At 50.6% G+C, this 13,894-nt stretch overlaps 1 protein-coding gene across 1 annotated transcript in view; it reads left to right on the top strand.

Annotated features, from left to right (window-relative positions):
• Positions 1 to 13,894, top strand: part of SEMA6B (semaphorin 6B) — a 100,252-nt gene that overhangs the window by 69,446 nt on the left and 16,912 nt on the right. The window contains exons 7-10 of the mRNA XM_044417579.1: positions 2,592 to 2,693; positions 4,576 to 4,666; positions 8,036 to 8,155; positions 9,219 to 9,307. Of these exons, the coding sequence (XP_044273514.1) occupies positions 2,592 to 2,693; positions 4,576 to 4,666; positions 8,036 to 8,155; positions 9,219 to 9,307 (402 nt within the window). The remainder of the gene's footprint in view (positions 1 to 2,591; positions 2,694 to 4,575; positions 4,667 to 8,035; positions 8,156 to 9,218; positions 9,308 to 13,894) is intronic.

Below are 13,894 nucleotides of genomic sequence, written 5' to 3'. Positions count from 1 at the left end.
GCTGAAGCCTTGTTCTGCTCATGTTCAGGACCACGGATCGCTCCTTTGCCATTCAGGCCAGAGCCCAGAGTGGATACGGCACCCTGCCAATGCTGGAGCCATGGGCTTGGAATGCTCCACTTTAAATAGCTGGATGGAGGCATTTTCAGCTGAGCTTAAGGTGTCTTCCGCATTCACTTAGCTCAGCTGCACAGTGTTCACACATCCCCATTCTCAGCTGCAACTGTGAGTCCCCCTGAGATCCCAGGAGCCTTTAGGCTCCCGTCCTCAGTCCGATGGGGGCCCCCCAAGAGGTTTTGGTGGTTCTGCAGTGTATGCAGCCCAGGGAGGCGTTAATAGAATCTGGAAATTGGATTTTGCACCGATTATGAGATGACTGTTCCGATCAACAGACCGGAAATAATTAATTACAAAACCAATTATATGAGTCTCCTAATAAATCACATTTGATGTAAAATGTTTGCAGGCAGCTAGAAGGGAAGTAAATGCAAGAAACGTTGTGCAACTCTCTGGGGAAGGGGCTCCAATTTCTGCCATCCAGAGAAGTTTTCCCAGAGGCAGGGAAAGATGAAGAGTAGGGAAGGGTGTGGGTCAGGAGAGGGAGAAGCAGGGTTCCATCTTCTAAATGTGTATTCCCTGTACTTCATCCCGCTCCCAATGTCTTGTGTCGACTGTAGCTATTCAGCCATGAAAACACTCTGTACATGCTCAGAGGGTCCTCCTATCTCCATCTCTTCCCTCTGTAGCTTCTCTAATCTGTTCAGACAAGCTGTGCCCACCCCCGTGACTAAGTTGGGTGGGAGTGGAATCTCTCCAGATGCTTCTCCAGTATGCCCACTGCAACTCCCATCACTCAGGGATGATGGAGCTTGTGCAGGCTAAAACAACTGGAGAGCATCCTTGGATGCCCAGATCCATGTGCAGCTCTGTGATCCACATGGGGATGGGATGCAGGCTCCCCAGCTAGTCCTGTCTGCATCTCAGCAGGAGCCACCAGGGGTGTGGAGCGTCTCTCGGCCAGGGGCTGAATCCCCAAGTTCCCGAGCAGCATTCCAGCGCTGGACAGGACCCCGAACACAAAACATGCTGGCAAATTGCTACTCGGAACTCTTCCTATTAGGACCTGCAGCGTTTTAAGAAATATGAAAAGCCAGAAAACTATCCAGTGATCATGACTGAAAAGACCAGCACAGAGTGAGGGGAGGGGAAGGGGGTGTGGCCATCCAGCGATGCTGGTGGCCTGTAATTCCCCATTCCTCAGTTACACCTTGAACTGCAGCTCCACTGTAGGGAAAAGGGGGGAAAGATAACAGGAGATGGGAGCACACCGACTGCTTTGCAACATAGGAAATCTCTCAGTGGAGAACTTTAGGGGGAGCCGTCCATGGTGGAGATACTCTGGTTCAGAGAAGCCTCTAGCTGGCTACTTGGGATAGCAGCCAGCTGGCCCTCCCACCTGTGACATCAGGAACTGGTCTTTGCAGGGAAGGCTAATGTATTCCATGGGATCCCGGAATCCGTGGGATTCTTGCTCCATGGCAGCTTTTATGCTGAGCTCTGTAGGATCGATCTGTTGTGCTAAGCTCCATCCCCAAAGTAGGTTCGCCACCATGGAACACGACGCGGAGCTCCCCTCCAGCCCAGAACAAAAGTCACCAGCAGCTCCTGTGTTTTCTTGGCCCCTTCTTCATTTTTGGGGCTGCTTCCCGCTCTCAGTCTTGAAATGGTGCCTTTCCAGCCTTCCAGATTGGCAGAAGTCATGATTTCCAAAGAAAACTGGGAACTGGGGTGGTGTGGGGGGAGGAAAAACCCACCCAACCCAGCTCCTCAAAGAGTTGTTTTTCTTCCTCTCCGCTCTGGCCTGCTCGAAACCATGGAAACAGGGAGAAAAAAGGGTGCTTGGATGGGAGATTGCCGAGAGACCATGAAAACCTACAATAGAAACACAAAGATCTGCACTCGAGCAGGTGCCAGGGGTGGGTGGAAATGTGACGGGGAGCGAAATGCTTTGCTTGGAGGGCCTTGATCCCAGACTTGCATGCAGAAAGTGCACAATTATGTATTCATTAGTGTCTTGGCTCGTCTGCTTCCCACTGCTCGTGTAATGGCTAAAAGACTGTTGCACACTGGAAGGCTTCCAGTTCAAATGCCACGCGGGCAGACCAGGTGGCACTGGGGCAAGTCACACTGCCAGGTCAGGCCAGCCTCACCTCTCCCACGAGACACTTAGAGATCACACCACAGGCTACCTTACAGGTTTGTAAGCAAGCTGCAAGGCGGAAGAGGAGGGCAAATCCAGCCCAGGCTTCAGCCCAAGCCTTTAAGGAACACCTTTATCCAGATGCTCTTGCAGGCAGATGCAGAAGAAACTTTTTAGCTGAGGAAGAAGCAGCCTGTGCTCTATAAAGGAGACAGGTAGATGCCAACACTGCAACGCACGGATCTGGCCCTTTGGGAGGGCTGCCCACAGAAGGGCTCCAAGAGCCCAGAGGTGCTGGAGCTCCTAGCACATCTCCCTCTCGGCCCAACGTAATGCCATGAACTCTTGGGCCTCCACTTTGCAGCTCTCGTTGCTTTACTTCTCCCCCCAGGCAGAATGCCGGAATTTCATCAAAGTGCTGCTTCTGCGTAACGATGACATGCTCTTCGTCTGCGGGACCAACGCCTTCAACCCCACCTGTGCCAACTACAGCGTAAGTTCCCTGAGATCCAAGCCAGGTTGGCTCCAAGCCATTTTCCAATCTCCGCCTCTCCCAGCTGGAACCAGGAAGGGAACTTCTTCACATCTTCCAGGATATTCCATTCCAGCTTCTCTCCATCTTCCTGAGAGCAGGTGTTCGTCAAGTTCCAGCTGCCCAAGGATTTTGGGAACTGAAGTCCAACTTCTCATGAGGGTGTCAGACTGCCCCGTACACACCTCTTAGAAGTTGGCCATATTGACTGGATTCAGACAAAATAATAGCCAACACTCAAGGGCTGAGTATGGGTTGAGTGTGAGTTGTCACTGTGCTGTGAGTTGTTTTGGAAATGCTGCCATGTTTTTTGATTCCAGCTATACTAACAAACCACAGTTTACAGCCCAACTACAAACCATGGTGCTTTCATAGTTCATGGTTAAGGTACTATTTTTTGTTACCGATAAGCCACTATTCAACAGGAACCCACCGTTCGGTGACAACCTACACCAGTGATGGCGAACCTTTTAGAGACCAAGTGCCCAAACTGCAACTCAGAATCCACTTACTTATGACAAATTGCCAACACTGCACGAAAACCCGAATTTGCTGACCACCAGCACAAGGGGGCAACGTTCCACTGGCCACCAGCTTTTGGCCTGTCCTAGAAAAGGCATCTGAGTGCATTTCCTAGCTGAGTGTCTTTCCTACCTTTCCTACCTTCTGCTAAAATCACAGTCCAAGGAAATCCCTGGCAGCTCACTGACCGGCCATGCGAAAGCTTGGGGAGTCGCGGCTAATGAGTGACGTCATTGCCTGGCACCCTTAATCTTTCCGAATATGTGCACAGCTGCTGGGGTGATCGCGTGCCAACAGAGAGGGCTCTGCGTGCCCCTTCGGCACACGTGTCATAGGTTCACCATCACTGACCTACACTGAACCCATGATATTGGGTTTGGGATACTGTGTTGTCCAGACCCAGCTGAGATAACAAACCATGGTGAACAATCCACAGTTCACAACCCAAAAGCAAATCCTGAGCTGACTTAATGGGTTTTTGTGGTTACCCAACCATGGTTTGTTCATGTGGGTTGGCTGTGGGTTTTCCTAGAACCACTGACTGTTTCAACGACTCACAGCTCAAGGACTAACCATACTCAACCCTAGTGGAGGGTTATCCTTTTATCTGATCCCACTTCTCTGCAGTCACGGAGAATTCATGGTGTGGAGTAAAGGGGGGAAACAGGATCCTTACCCCTCAGTCCCCATTTGTGATAGGAGGCAGAATACAGAGCAAATGTGTTTTCCTCTACTTCAGAAACACCCAGTGGGCAAACCAGTGCCCATTCTGGAAATGAGCAGAGATTGGCAAACTGATGTTTTGGACTACAACTTCCACCATGCTGGATGGGGCTAATGGGAGCTGCAACCTTCCTGAGGGAACCTGATTGATTAACAGCAGATGAAGGAGAGGGAATTTGCATCTGGATTGGGAGCAGGGAGAAGAGCTAAACCTCTGATGTCTGCACACCAGGGTCCTGATGTTTTGGACTGCAGTTCCCATCATCCCCAACCATGTGGATCAGGGCTGATGGCAGCCATAGTCCAAAGCCAGGGCTTCTTTTACTACTACTATTCCTATTTATTACCACCCCTCAGCCAAAACTCTCTGGGCAGTGTACAACTATCCACAAGACAAATTGATTATTGTTTCCATTTAGGAAAAGTTCTTCTATCCTGGCATTTTTTTGCCCCCTAGCAAAAAGCCTTTCCAAAGAAGAGCTGCGAATTAGAGTTAATGCAGCTGACAGCTGGGGACTAGAACCCACATCTCTGGTCTTGGAGACTCCAGCTTCTATGGAGTGCTGAAATTCTTCTAACCTCCTTCTCCTTCCGTCAGATAAATGCTCTAGAACTTATCGGGGACAACATCAGCGGAATGGCCCGGTGCCCCTACGACCCAAAGCATGCCAATGTCGCTCTTTTTACAGGTCAGTGCGGTGGGGAGGGAGCTTCTAATTACTACTGCTACTATCATTTATTAATCAATACCCTGCCTTTTTCCCTCTTACAAGGAATTCAGGGCCACTTCATAATTCTTCACCGCATTTTATACTCACAACAACCCTGTGAGGTGGGTTAGGTAAGAGTCAGTGACTGGTCCAAAGTCACCCCGTGAATGTCATGGCTGAGGGAGGTCTAGAAGCCAATTCTCCCAAGCCCCAATCCCAGGCTTTCACCACTATGCAACACTGTCTCCCATCACATGCCCTCACATGTGCACAAATGCACCCTTGATCATTCCTAATTCTGTTAGACTCCTGCCACCTTCCCAAAAGCTCAGTTTGTAAACTGCCCAGGAAGCCTCTGAGCTGATGGGCGGTGAAGAAATACAATAAATAATAAATAAATGAGCAAGCGAGCGAGCGAGCTCAAGGGAATGCAGACTCTCACCAGCAAGGGCTAGTATCTTCACATACTGGATCTTCATGATCAACCTGCAGAATGGGCTTTTTACCTCCCTCTACCTGCACAACAATCCTGTGAGGTAGGTTAGGCTGAGTGATCACATCCTATCACTCAGGATGGGAGCTGAGGATTTTAATTCGAGTCTCCCCTCACCCTGACCCCATCCCAGCCTGACATGTTAACTGAGCCTTCCCCATCTAACTGCCTTCGGATGAATCGTACAACAACCACCATTATCCCCAACTGTCCCAGTGGGAAGGCTCCAGGCTTCCCTCACTGCTACCTGCATTTTCTTCTGGATCAAGTGACCCCTTCCCAGTTCTAGTGGCGGCAATCACTTATTCACACTTCCGCAACTTCAATGTGCATGTTTGCTTGGAAAAGAAGGTATTTCCCCTTGAGCCCCTGTACTGCCTCTTTCCTAACAGACCTTCCTTTCTAGCAGTTTTGGTCTTGCAAGCCCTCTCTGTCCATCTCTCGCTCACTCCTGTGTTTGTGTGTCTCCTTTTGAACACTACGGGGAAAACGCCAATGCAATGCTCAGTCCATGCGCAGGAACTGTTTGTGTTGTTCTAATTCACCCTTCCTGGAAGTGATTGCAGGACATAATTAACCCTCCTGGATGTGATGCCTTCCAGATGTTTTGGGCTGCTTTTCCTAACATCCCTGGCTCGCTGCTGCTGGCATTTGGTGCCCAAAACATCTGGATGGGTACAGAATGAATTGGCGAGGGGTGTTAGTTTTCATCCAGGTGAACACATGAGACCTAATGCTACAGAGGGCTGCTGGTTCCTGTGTTGGGGGCCTCCTTAGCCATTTCAGCTTTTATTGTAAGCTTTCGAGGAGCTCTGAGGTGGTGAACCTACTTTGGAGATGGGATTCAGTACCACGGAGAGCTCCCGAAATGAGTCTCGCTAACACCAGCCACCCTGCTTAACTCTTTCTTCTCCACTGCCATCCTGACAAAACTAGCCCGCTCCTCCTGCTGTCACCCCAGGGTGGGAAAGGCACCAATCCGCAGCAGTGGGGGCTTCCCTTTGCAGGGGGCGGGCATCAAGAGGAGAAGAATGATCTTCCTGATGCAAACCATTTCCCCTGCCACACAGTGCCTCCTACTGATTTTAAATCCACACAGACACAGTTTCTAATGCTCCATTTTGCCTTCCAATGCTCCCATTTTTTCAGTGAAGAACTTGCAGGACCAGATTCAGGTCCATCCAGCCCAACCTTCTGTTCCCCCAAGAGTTAACCCACAAGCAGGGCAGAAGAGTGAAAGAACCCTCTTGCCCATGTTCCCCAGCAATGCATGTGCATATGTGCACTGCTGCTGCTATCAGAGGCAGCCATGCACCATGAGGACTAGTAGCCATAAATAATCTTCTCCATGAATCCGTTGAAAAGGAATGTGACAAGAGGTTATCTCCTTCAAAACCTAAAGTTGGACATAAATGGTCCTGTTCTGCAGTTCTGTTCTGCTCCTACACTAGGATTTTTATCATCAGTGGGAGAAATGCCCTATGCGTTTAAAATGGAGGGTGCCTTTAGAATACAAACACAACACGGAACACAAACAGAGCAGACACACTGCTTCTGATTTCAGAGGCACACAGAGTCTTGAGGACCAGTAGCCATGAATAGCCATGAATTTCTCCAAGCTCCTTTAGAAGCCCCCCCACCCCGCAATCTTGTGGAAGTGTTTAACCTTGCGCTGGGTGAAGCAGCTCCGTCCTTTAATCTGGCCTGGATCTGCAACGGACTGGCTTCATGGGATGACCCCCTTGCTTTCTAGGAGGATCAGAGAGGGAAAACGTGGTCCCCCCATTCACTCTCCCCACCGCCATGGATCCACCTGTGCACCTCATAGTTTTCTGTGTGCATGCTTTTATTAATTCACTCAATCACCATTTTTCAAATCCACCCTATCCCAAATGGTTCACCCAGTGGAGCTGGGAAGGGCACGGCCCCGTCTCCCAGGTGGTTGGCGGGGCCAAGCGTTCACCCAGTTCGTGGGACTCCATAGGTCCAACACAGCCTGAGCCAGGCCTTCCGGGACATGCCAGGGACTCCGAAGCATGTCCCAAGCCAGCACTTCTGTTCTCAGCCTAGCCCTGAAACTCTGAGCGCCAGAAACAGGCAGGAGGTTCTGGATTTACTACCAAACTTAACTGGAATCAAGCACCCTTGCAACTATGAAGCTTGCAACAGTGGATTGCGTCTTCAGCTCTGATGTAACAGGGGTGTCGCCTCTGTCATGAGGTGTAGCCCTTCTGTCCCCACTGTCTTGAGCTGCTGCCACCCTGAGAGCATCTGGGGTGCCTTCTTCCACACCCCTTCTACATCATTTACATTTAGCCCTTCAGCCCTTGGACTCAGTCATCCCTCTGCGAAATGGGCACACTGGTCCGCTCAGTCACATCCCATGGTGATAAGACAAGTGACCTCAGAGGAGCAAAGCGGGGTCAGAGCAAAGACCCTTCCCTTCTCCCAGCACTAGAGTATAGTTTAAGTTTGGCCCTTAATTGTTATCAAATTTTCTCTCTCCCTCCCTCTCTCTCTCTCTCTCTCTCTCTCCACCTTTTCCTGCTCATCGCTCTCCTCCTGCCCCTGCTGTCCACCCGCCCACCCACCCACCTTTCTCTCGTCTCATTTCTCCCTCTCCCACCGCGTCACACAACCTGCTTGCTTTCTCTTTTCCTTCTCCCATTTCAAGTCCCACGGGCTGAGCACCAGATCTGCACAGTGATGTTTTTTACAACCCCCTCCCCTGCCTTTCGCTCCGTGCCGGCATAGCTCATCCATTCTTCTTCTCCTTTTCTCTCCTTCTCTCTCTCTCTCTCTCTCTCTCTCTCTCTCTCTCTCTCTCTTTCTCTCTCTCTCGCTCTTCGTGACAGGGGGGATGCTGTTTACCGCCACGGTGACGGATTTCCTGGCCATCGACGCGGTAATTTACCGCAGCCTCGGAGACAGCCCGACCCTGCGCACCGTCAAGCACGACTCCAAATGGTTCAAAGGTACACACCCCTCCCTTTCGCGTCTTCCCACATTCTTCTTTCTCTCTCTCCCTCGACACACACCCACAAAATGTATTATTACATTTATACCCCAATTTTTCTTCTTCCAAGGAGGCTTAAAGGGTACTTCTCATCTCCTATTTATCCACACAACAGCCCTGCAAGGTAGCTTAAGCCAAGAGTGGTCCTAGTCACCCAGGAGGCTTCATAGCAGAGGGGGATCTAGAACGTAGCTCTCCCAAGTTCCCCTCCAATGCTTCTCCAGGACAGCCCACTAGCTCACCAATTTCCTTGTTACCTGAGCTCTGTTATCAGACCACCAGAGGCCCTGAATTGAACCGAATTCTCACCAATTGCACATGGCCAAAATTGACAGGAGTGTAGAAAAGTTTCTGTCACACCTGCCTGCCTTTCAGGTATTCTGATGAGGATCCTCTTAAGAAAAAAAGAGATGGGAACCTAAAATGAGTGCTTCAAACTTGACCAAATATTTAGAAATATTCACCAAGAGCTAAGCACTCAAATCCTATCTTTTGGTTTGGTTTTCTCCCACATTCATCTTTTCAAGGTTTTTTTTTTTCCAATCCTGAATATGAACTGCCTTGCGAAAGTTAGAAAAGTCTTAAGAAGAAATGTACTAAACAAAATCCTCACCCATCCAAACTGTGGGTGCATAAGGAGGTTTGGTCCAGCAAAAAAACAACAGAGAAGGTGTCAGACAAAACAGCTGTTTGGTGAGATTGTCCCATGGCCAGGCTGTGCCCACCAGAAAGGCAGCCCAATGTTTTAAACATTTAAAATGCTTTCATGTCCATATGATTTTTATACTTTTATTTTTGCTTCAGATGCGGATGAGCATTATTCTCCAGCTGTTGTGTGGTTTTATGATTTTAAAATACACTGAGGTCATTTGCCAGCTGGGCTTTGGGCAGTGCTATTCATTAAGAAATCTATAGGTGATTCTGTTGCTCAGTCACAGGTCAGTCTTCTGAACCTTGGCCCTGCTGAGATTTTGTTTAAATGTGTCCTCTTTCTTCTTTTTTCTCCCTGCCATGCTATATAGAACCTTACTTTGTCCACACCGTGGAATGGAAAAGCCACGTCTATTTCTTCTTCCGGGAAATTGCCATGGAGTTCAACTACTTGGAGAAGGTCAGTCCACTGATACAGCCACGATTTGTGGGTGGGGGGCAGCTCTAGAGACCACCATTTTCAGCATCCCACCATGCCACTGTCGGAGTGTTTTATACAATAGTCAGCCAGTGACCCACTGATGGGGGAACTGGCCCACTGACGTGTGTGTGGGGACCACCAACATAGGGAAAGTCCTGGCTCAGGTGCATTCGAAGCTGGGCCTAGCCCTGGTGTTGGTTCGCAAACACAGAAATTGGTCCACAGTCCACATTATCTGTCCAGTTTGAGGACCTGAAGGGAGTGTCGCTGGGCAGCGGAATCCTGGGAGGCAGTCACCCATGCCCCATTCCTACCAGCAGGATTGAATCCTGTCTTTCCAGAGGTGTCCCTGGAAGTCAAGGATGAAATAATACAAATCAGCAAGGGAGCTGTGCAGCAAGCAGGGGACAAAGAGAGATGTTGTTTCAGCAATGCTTGGAGGCCATTTGAGGAGCTCAATGGCTGATGTTGCCCCAGTGCTTCCTGGCTTGTCATGATGGCACAGATCCAGAACAGCTTCTCCCTCTGGACTCTGTTTCTTCCAACAATTCAGCATCCTTGGTTTGGACATCCTTCTAGGCAGTGGCCTGAGGTGGACTGTTGGCTTCAACTGACCACCATGCCTTGACTACCAGAAGCATTAAGGCAATTCGTGGTCTTTTTCCTCCTCTCGGTTCCAGGGTGCTTCCACCAGGATGATGCTGGGAGAAGTCACATCATCCAATGAAAGCATCCTTCCCCTTTATAGTGCAGTGGCTAGAGTGTTGGACTAGAACTGGGGAGAGCCGGGTTCAAGTCTCCGCTCAGCCGTGCAGCTCCCTGGGTGACTTTGGGCCAAACCCTGACTCACAGCCTCAGCTGTCTCCCAGGGTTGTTGGCTCCCTTTCAGAAGGGAAAAGGTTGGGATATAAGTGTAATAATGCATGAATAATAATATGCCCTTCCCAGGTTTGTCTCCCACCAAATCATGAAGCAGTCCTGCCTGACACAAGGACAAGGCCAACCAGCACTTAGCCATGGTCTACATCGGGGTCCTCAAACTTTTTCAACAGGGGGCCAGTTGAAAGGTGCCGGCGGTGATTGTGGGCCAGCAAGGCAGTGCTGGCGGGGGGGGGGGGGGGGGGGGGGGGGGGGATGCACGCACACACATGCATGGGGAGGCAGGCAGTGATCGTTTTCTCCAAGTGAGTCCAAAACAATCTCCGCGTGAGCAAGCCAGCGCCTCGCCGTGCATGTGCACGGATGTGGGCCCAGCCACTCCAAAACCTCTACGGTGGGCCATAGCAAAAGTCACATTGAAACCACTTCCCACTTATACCCCATGATCTAGAGGACCTGCAACTTGTTGAATGTTGTATTCTGCCAACTTCCCTCCAAAAGAAAGTACATCCAAACAAATACACGTGCATGCAATTTCTTGCAATCAAAGTAGGTTTGTGGCAGCTGCGGAAATTCCCACTCCTTCAGTGACTGAGTTTGCAGCCAAAGGAAAACAGAATCACAGAGGAAAAGCGCTTCGATAACCAACAGGATCTACAGCTCTGAGCGCTTCTTTCTGCGGGAACAACCTCGCCATGACAGCTTTAAAGAGCAAGTCAGAGTTCATCAGGCTAACTAACAAAATGGGGTCTCCAGTGCATTTAGGGCAGTGCTTGGCTGGCACGCACGGAGTGGCTGGGATCAGTGCACAGAACAGCTGCGGCCAAAGCACAAAGCACACCAGATGCGTTTCCAGCCCCGAGAGAGAAGGTCCCACCCTTTTAGGATGGAGGGTGTCAGGGCCCCCTTACCAGACAGCAAGGCTGAATCACCAGGACCCGCAGTGAAGATGGAATCGCCTTGAACCGGCACTTTTATCGGTGAGGTCGCCCAGGCCCCCTGCAGTGCCTTCGACACGGTGCTCCCAGGTCGTGTTCTCCACCGCCAACTACAAGCTTTTAGAACATACGCAGAGTGTCTTGTAGATTCGGAGGCACATGGGCCCAGCAGCTGGGCAGTTGATGACGAAATAAGGGGAGCACAAACAGAAGAAGGTGAGATGTCTGCAGAGGGAGCTCGGTACAATGGCATTTGATGGCAGGAGGTTAACATAATGACCACTGAGGCACAGGGATTACTATGCATCTTGGCATGCCTGTGAGGGAGATTGCAGTGCTGTTAACCTAGCAGCCTTATCAGCTCTTACTAATCACCAAAACAATAGCCATGGCAGCTTCTTGGGGAAACATAGAAACAGAGTGAGTCAGAAGGGGTCTCCCAGGCCATCTAGTCTGGCCCCCGGCTCCAGCCGGCACTGCTCACAACATGCCCACCATGTGCATGTCCAGCCTGTCCTTGAACACCCGCACCGATGGGGCCTCAACCCCCTCCCGGGGAAGCCCATTCCACACCCTCGGGGCCCTCACTGTCAGGAAGTGCTTCCTGGCATCTAAACTGAATCTTTGTTCCCTGAGCTTGGCTCCGTTGGAGCGTGTTCTGCCCTCCTCTGCAGGGAGAACAGGTCTCTACCCACCTCCATGTGATACCCCCTCATGTACCTGTACGTTGCCAACTGATCCCCTCGGAGTCTCCTCTTCTCCAGGCTGAAGAGACCCAGTTCCCTCAGTCTCACCTCATTCGGCATCCCCTGCAAACCGGCCATCAACCTTGCGGCCCTACTGACTCTAACCTGGCTATATCCTTCCCGTAATGAGGGCTCCAAAACTGAACACAATACTCCAGTTGCGGGCACACCAGAGTCATATAGAGTGGTAGTAATACCCCTCTCGATCTAGAAGCCACACTTCTGGCTTTGCAGCCAAGGGTAGCGTTCGCCCTCTTGGCCACCGCATCACACTGCTGACTCATGTTCAGCCTGCAGTCAACCAGCACCCCGAGGTCCCTTTCACAAGTGCTGCTCTCCAGCCACTTGTCCCCTAACCTGTACTTATGACACCCATTCCCATGCCCCAAGTGCAAGACCTTGCACTTGTCCACATTGAATGCCACCCTGTTGTCTCCTGCCCTCTTCCATGGTCTGTCCAGAGCCTTTTGGATCTGGAGTACCTGCTCCTCAGTTGTGGCCACTGCTCCAGTTTTAGTATCGTCTGCAAATTTGATCAGCAGACTGTTTACTCCTTCCATGTCATTGATGAAAAGATTAAACAGGATCGGCCCCAGGAAAGAGCCCTGGGGAACCCCGCTTGTCACTGGCCACCATCCCGATGATTCCCCACTAATGGTTACCCTCTGCTTTCGGTCAGTCAGCCATGCCCTAATCCATTGGACAGTGCATTGGTCTATCTCAGAACTCCTCAGTTTCTCAACCAGGATATCATGGGGCACTTTGTCAAAGGCCTTGCTGAAATCCAGGTATACCACATCCACTGCATCCCCTCCATCTAGCCACCTCAAAACCAGTCTTGCCTTTCATCCCACCAAGTTTCTGAGATCCCCACCAGGTCAGACCCTCCCATTCCCAGGAGAGCTTCCAGCTCTTCCTGCTGGTTACCCGTGCTCCTAGCGTTGGTGCACATGCACCCCAACTCCTTCCCACCGCTCCCTTTCCTTGGAGTCCCCAGCCTCCTCCTGCCTCCCATCCTCCCTGATACCTGGCCCCTCTCTGTAGGAGTCCTGTCAGTCCCTGCAGTGCCTCTAAAACCTGCTCCCAGAGCCCTGGTCCTCTCCCCACACTTGTCCAGTGCAGACACATTTCTGGGGGGCCTCAACCCCCTCCCCACCTCATTTTAAACTCTTCCGGATAAAGCTCGCTAGAGCATCGATAGACAAAACAAGCTACGTAATGGAATCGTATCTGACTATGAACTCATCTGAATTTGAGCTCCCTCTGCTGGCTAATTGTTAAATTGCAGCTGCTAAGGCTGTATACTGTCGCCCTGCCTGTTATGAGTTACATATGCAGAACACATCATGAGAAAGGCGGGGCTAGATGAATCACCAGTTGGAATTAAGATTGCCAGGAGAAATATCAACAACCTCAGATATGCAGATGATACCACTCTCATGGCAGAAAGTGAAGAGGAACTAAAGAGCCTCGTGATGCGGGTGAAGGAAGAGAGCGCAAAAGCTGACTTGAAAGTCAACATTAAGAAAACTAAGATCATGGCATCCGGTCCTCTCACTTCCTGGCAAATAGATGGGGAAGAAATGGAGCTATTGGCAGATTTTATTTTCCTGGGCTCCAAGATCACCACAGATGGGGACTGAAAGAAGAAATTAAAAGGCGCTCCTGGGGAGGAAAGCTATGGCAAATCAAGACAGCATACTAAAAAGCAGAGACATCACCCTGCCAACACAAGTGCGTGTAGTCAAGGCGATGGTTTTCCCAGTTGCAATGTATGGCTGTGAAAGCTGGACCATAAGGAAGGCTGAGCACCGAAGAACAGAGGCCTTTGAACTGTGGTGCTGGAGGAGACTCCTGCGAGTCCCTTGGACCGCAAGGCGATCAAACCGGTCAGTCCTAGAGGAGATCAACCCTGACTGCTCTTTAGAAGGCCAGATCCTGAAGCTGAAGCTCAAATACTTTGGCCACCTAATGAGAAGGAAGGACTCCCTGGAGAAGAGCCT

This window comes from Varanus komodoensis, unplaced genomic scaffold, assembly GCF_004798865.1.
Source record: "Varanus komodoensis strain SLA01 unplaced genomic scaffold, ASM479886v1 scaffold89, whole genome shotgun sequence".
In the NCBI taxonomy this organism is placed as follows: domain Eukaryota; kingdom Metazoa; phylum Chordata; class Lepidosauria; order Squamata; family Varanidae; genus Varanus; species Varanus komodoensis.
This window is presented reverse-complemented; position numbering and strand designations above follow the sequence as displayed.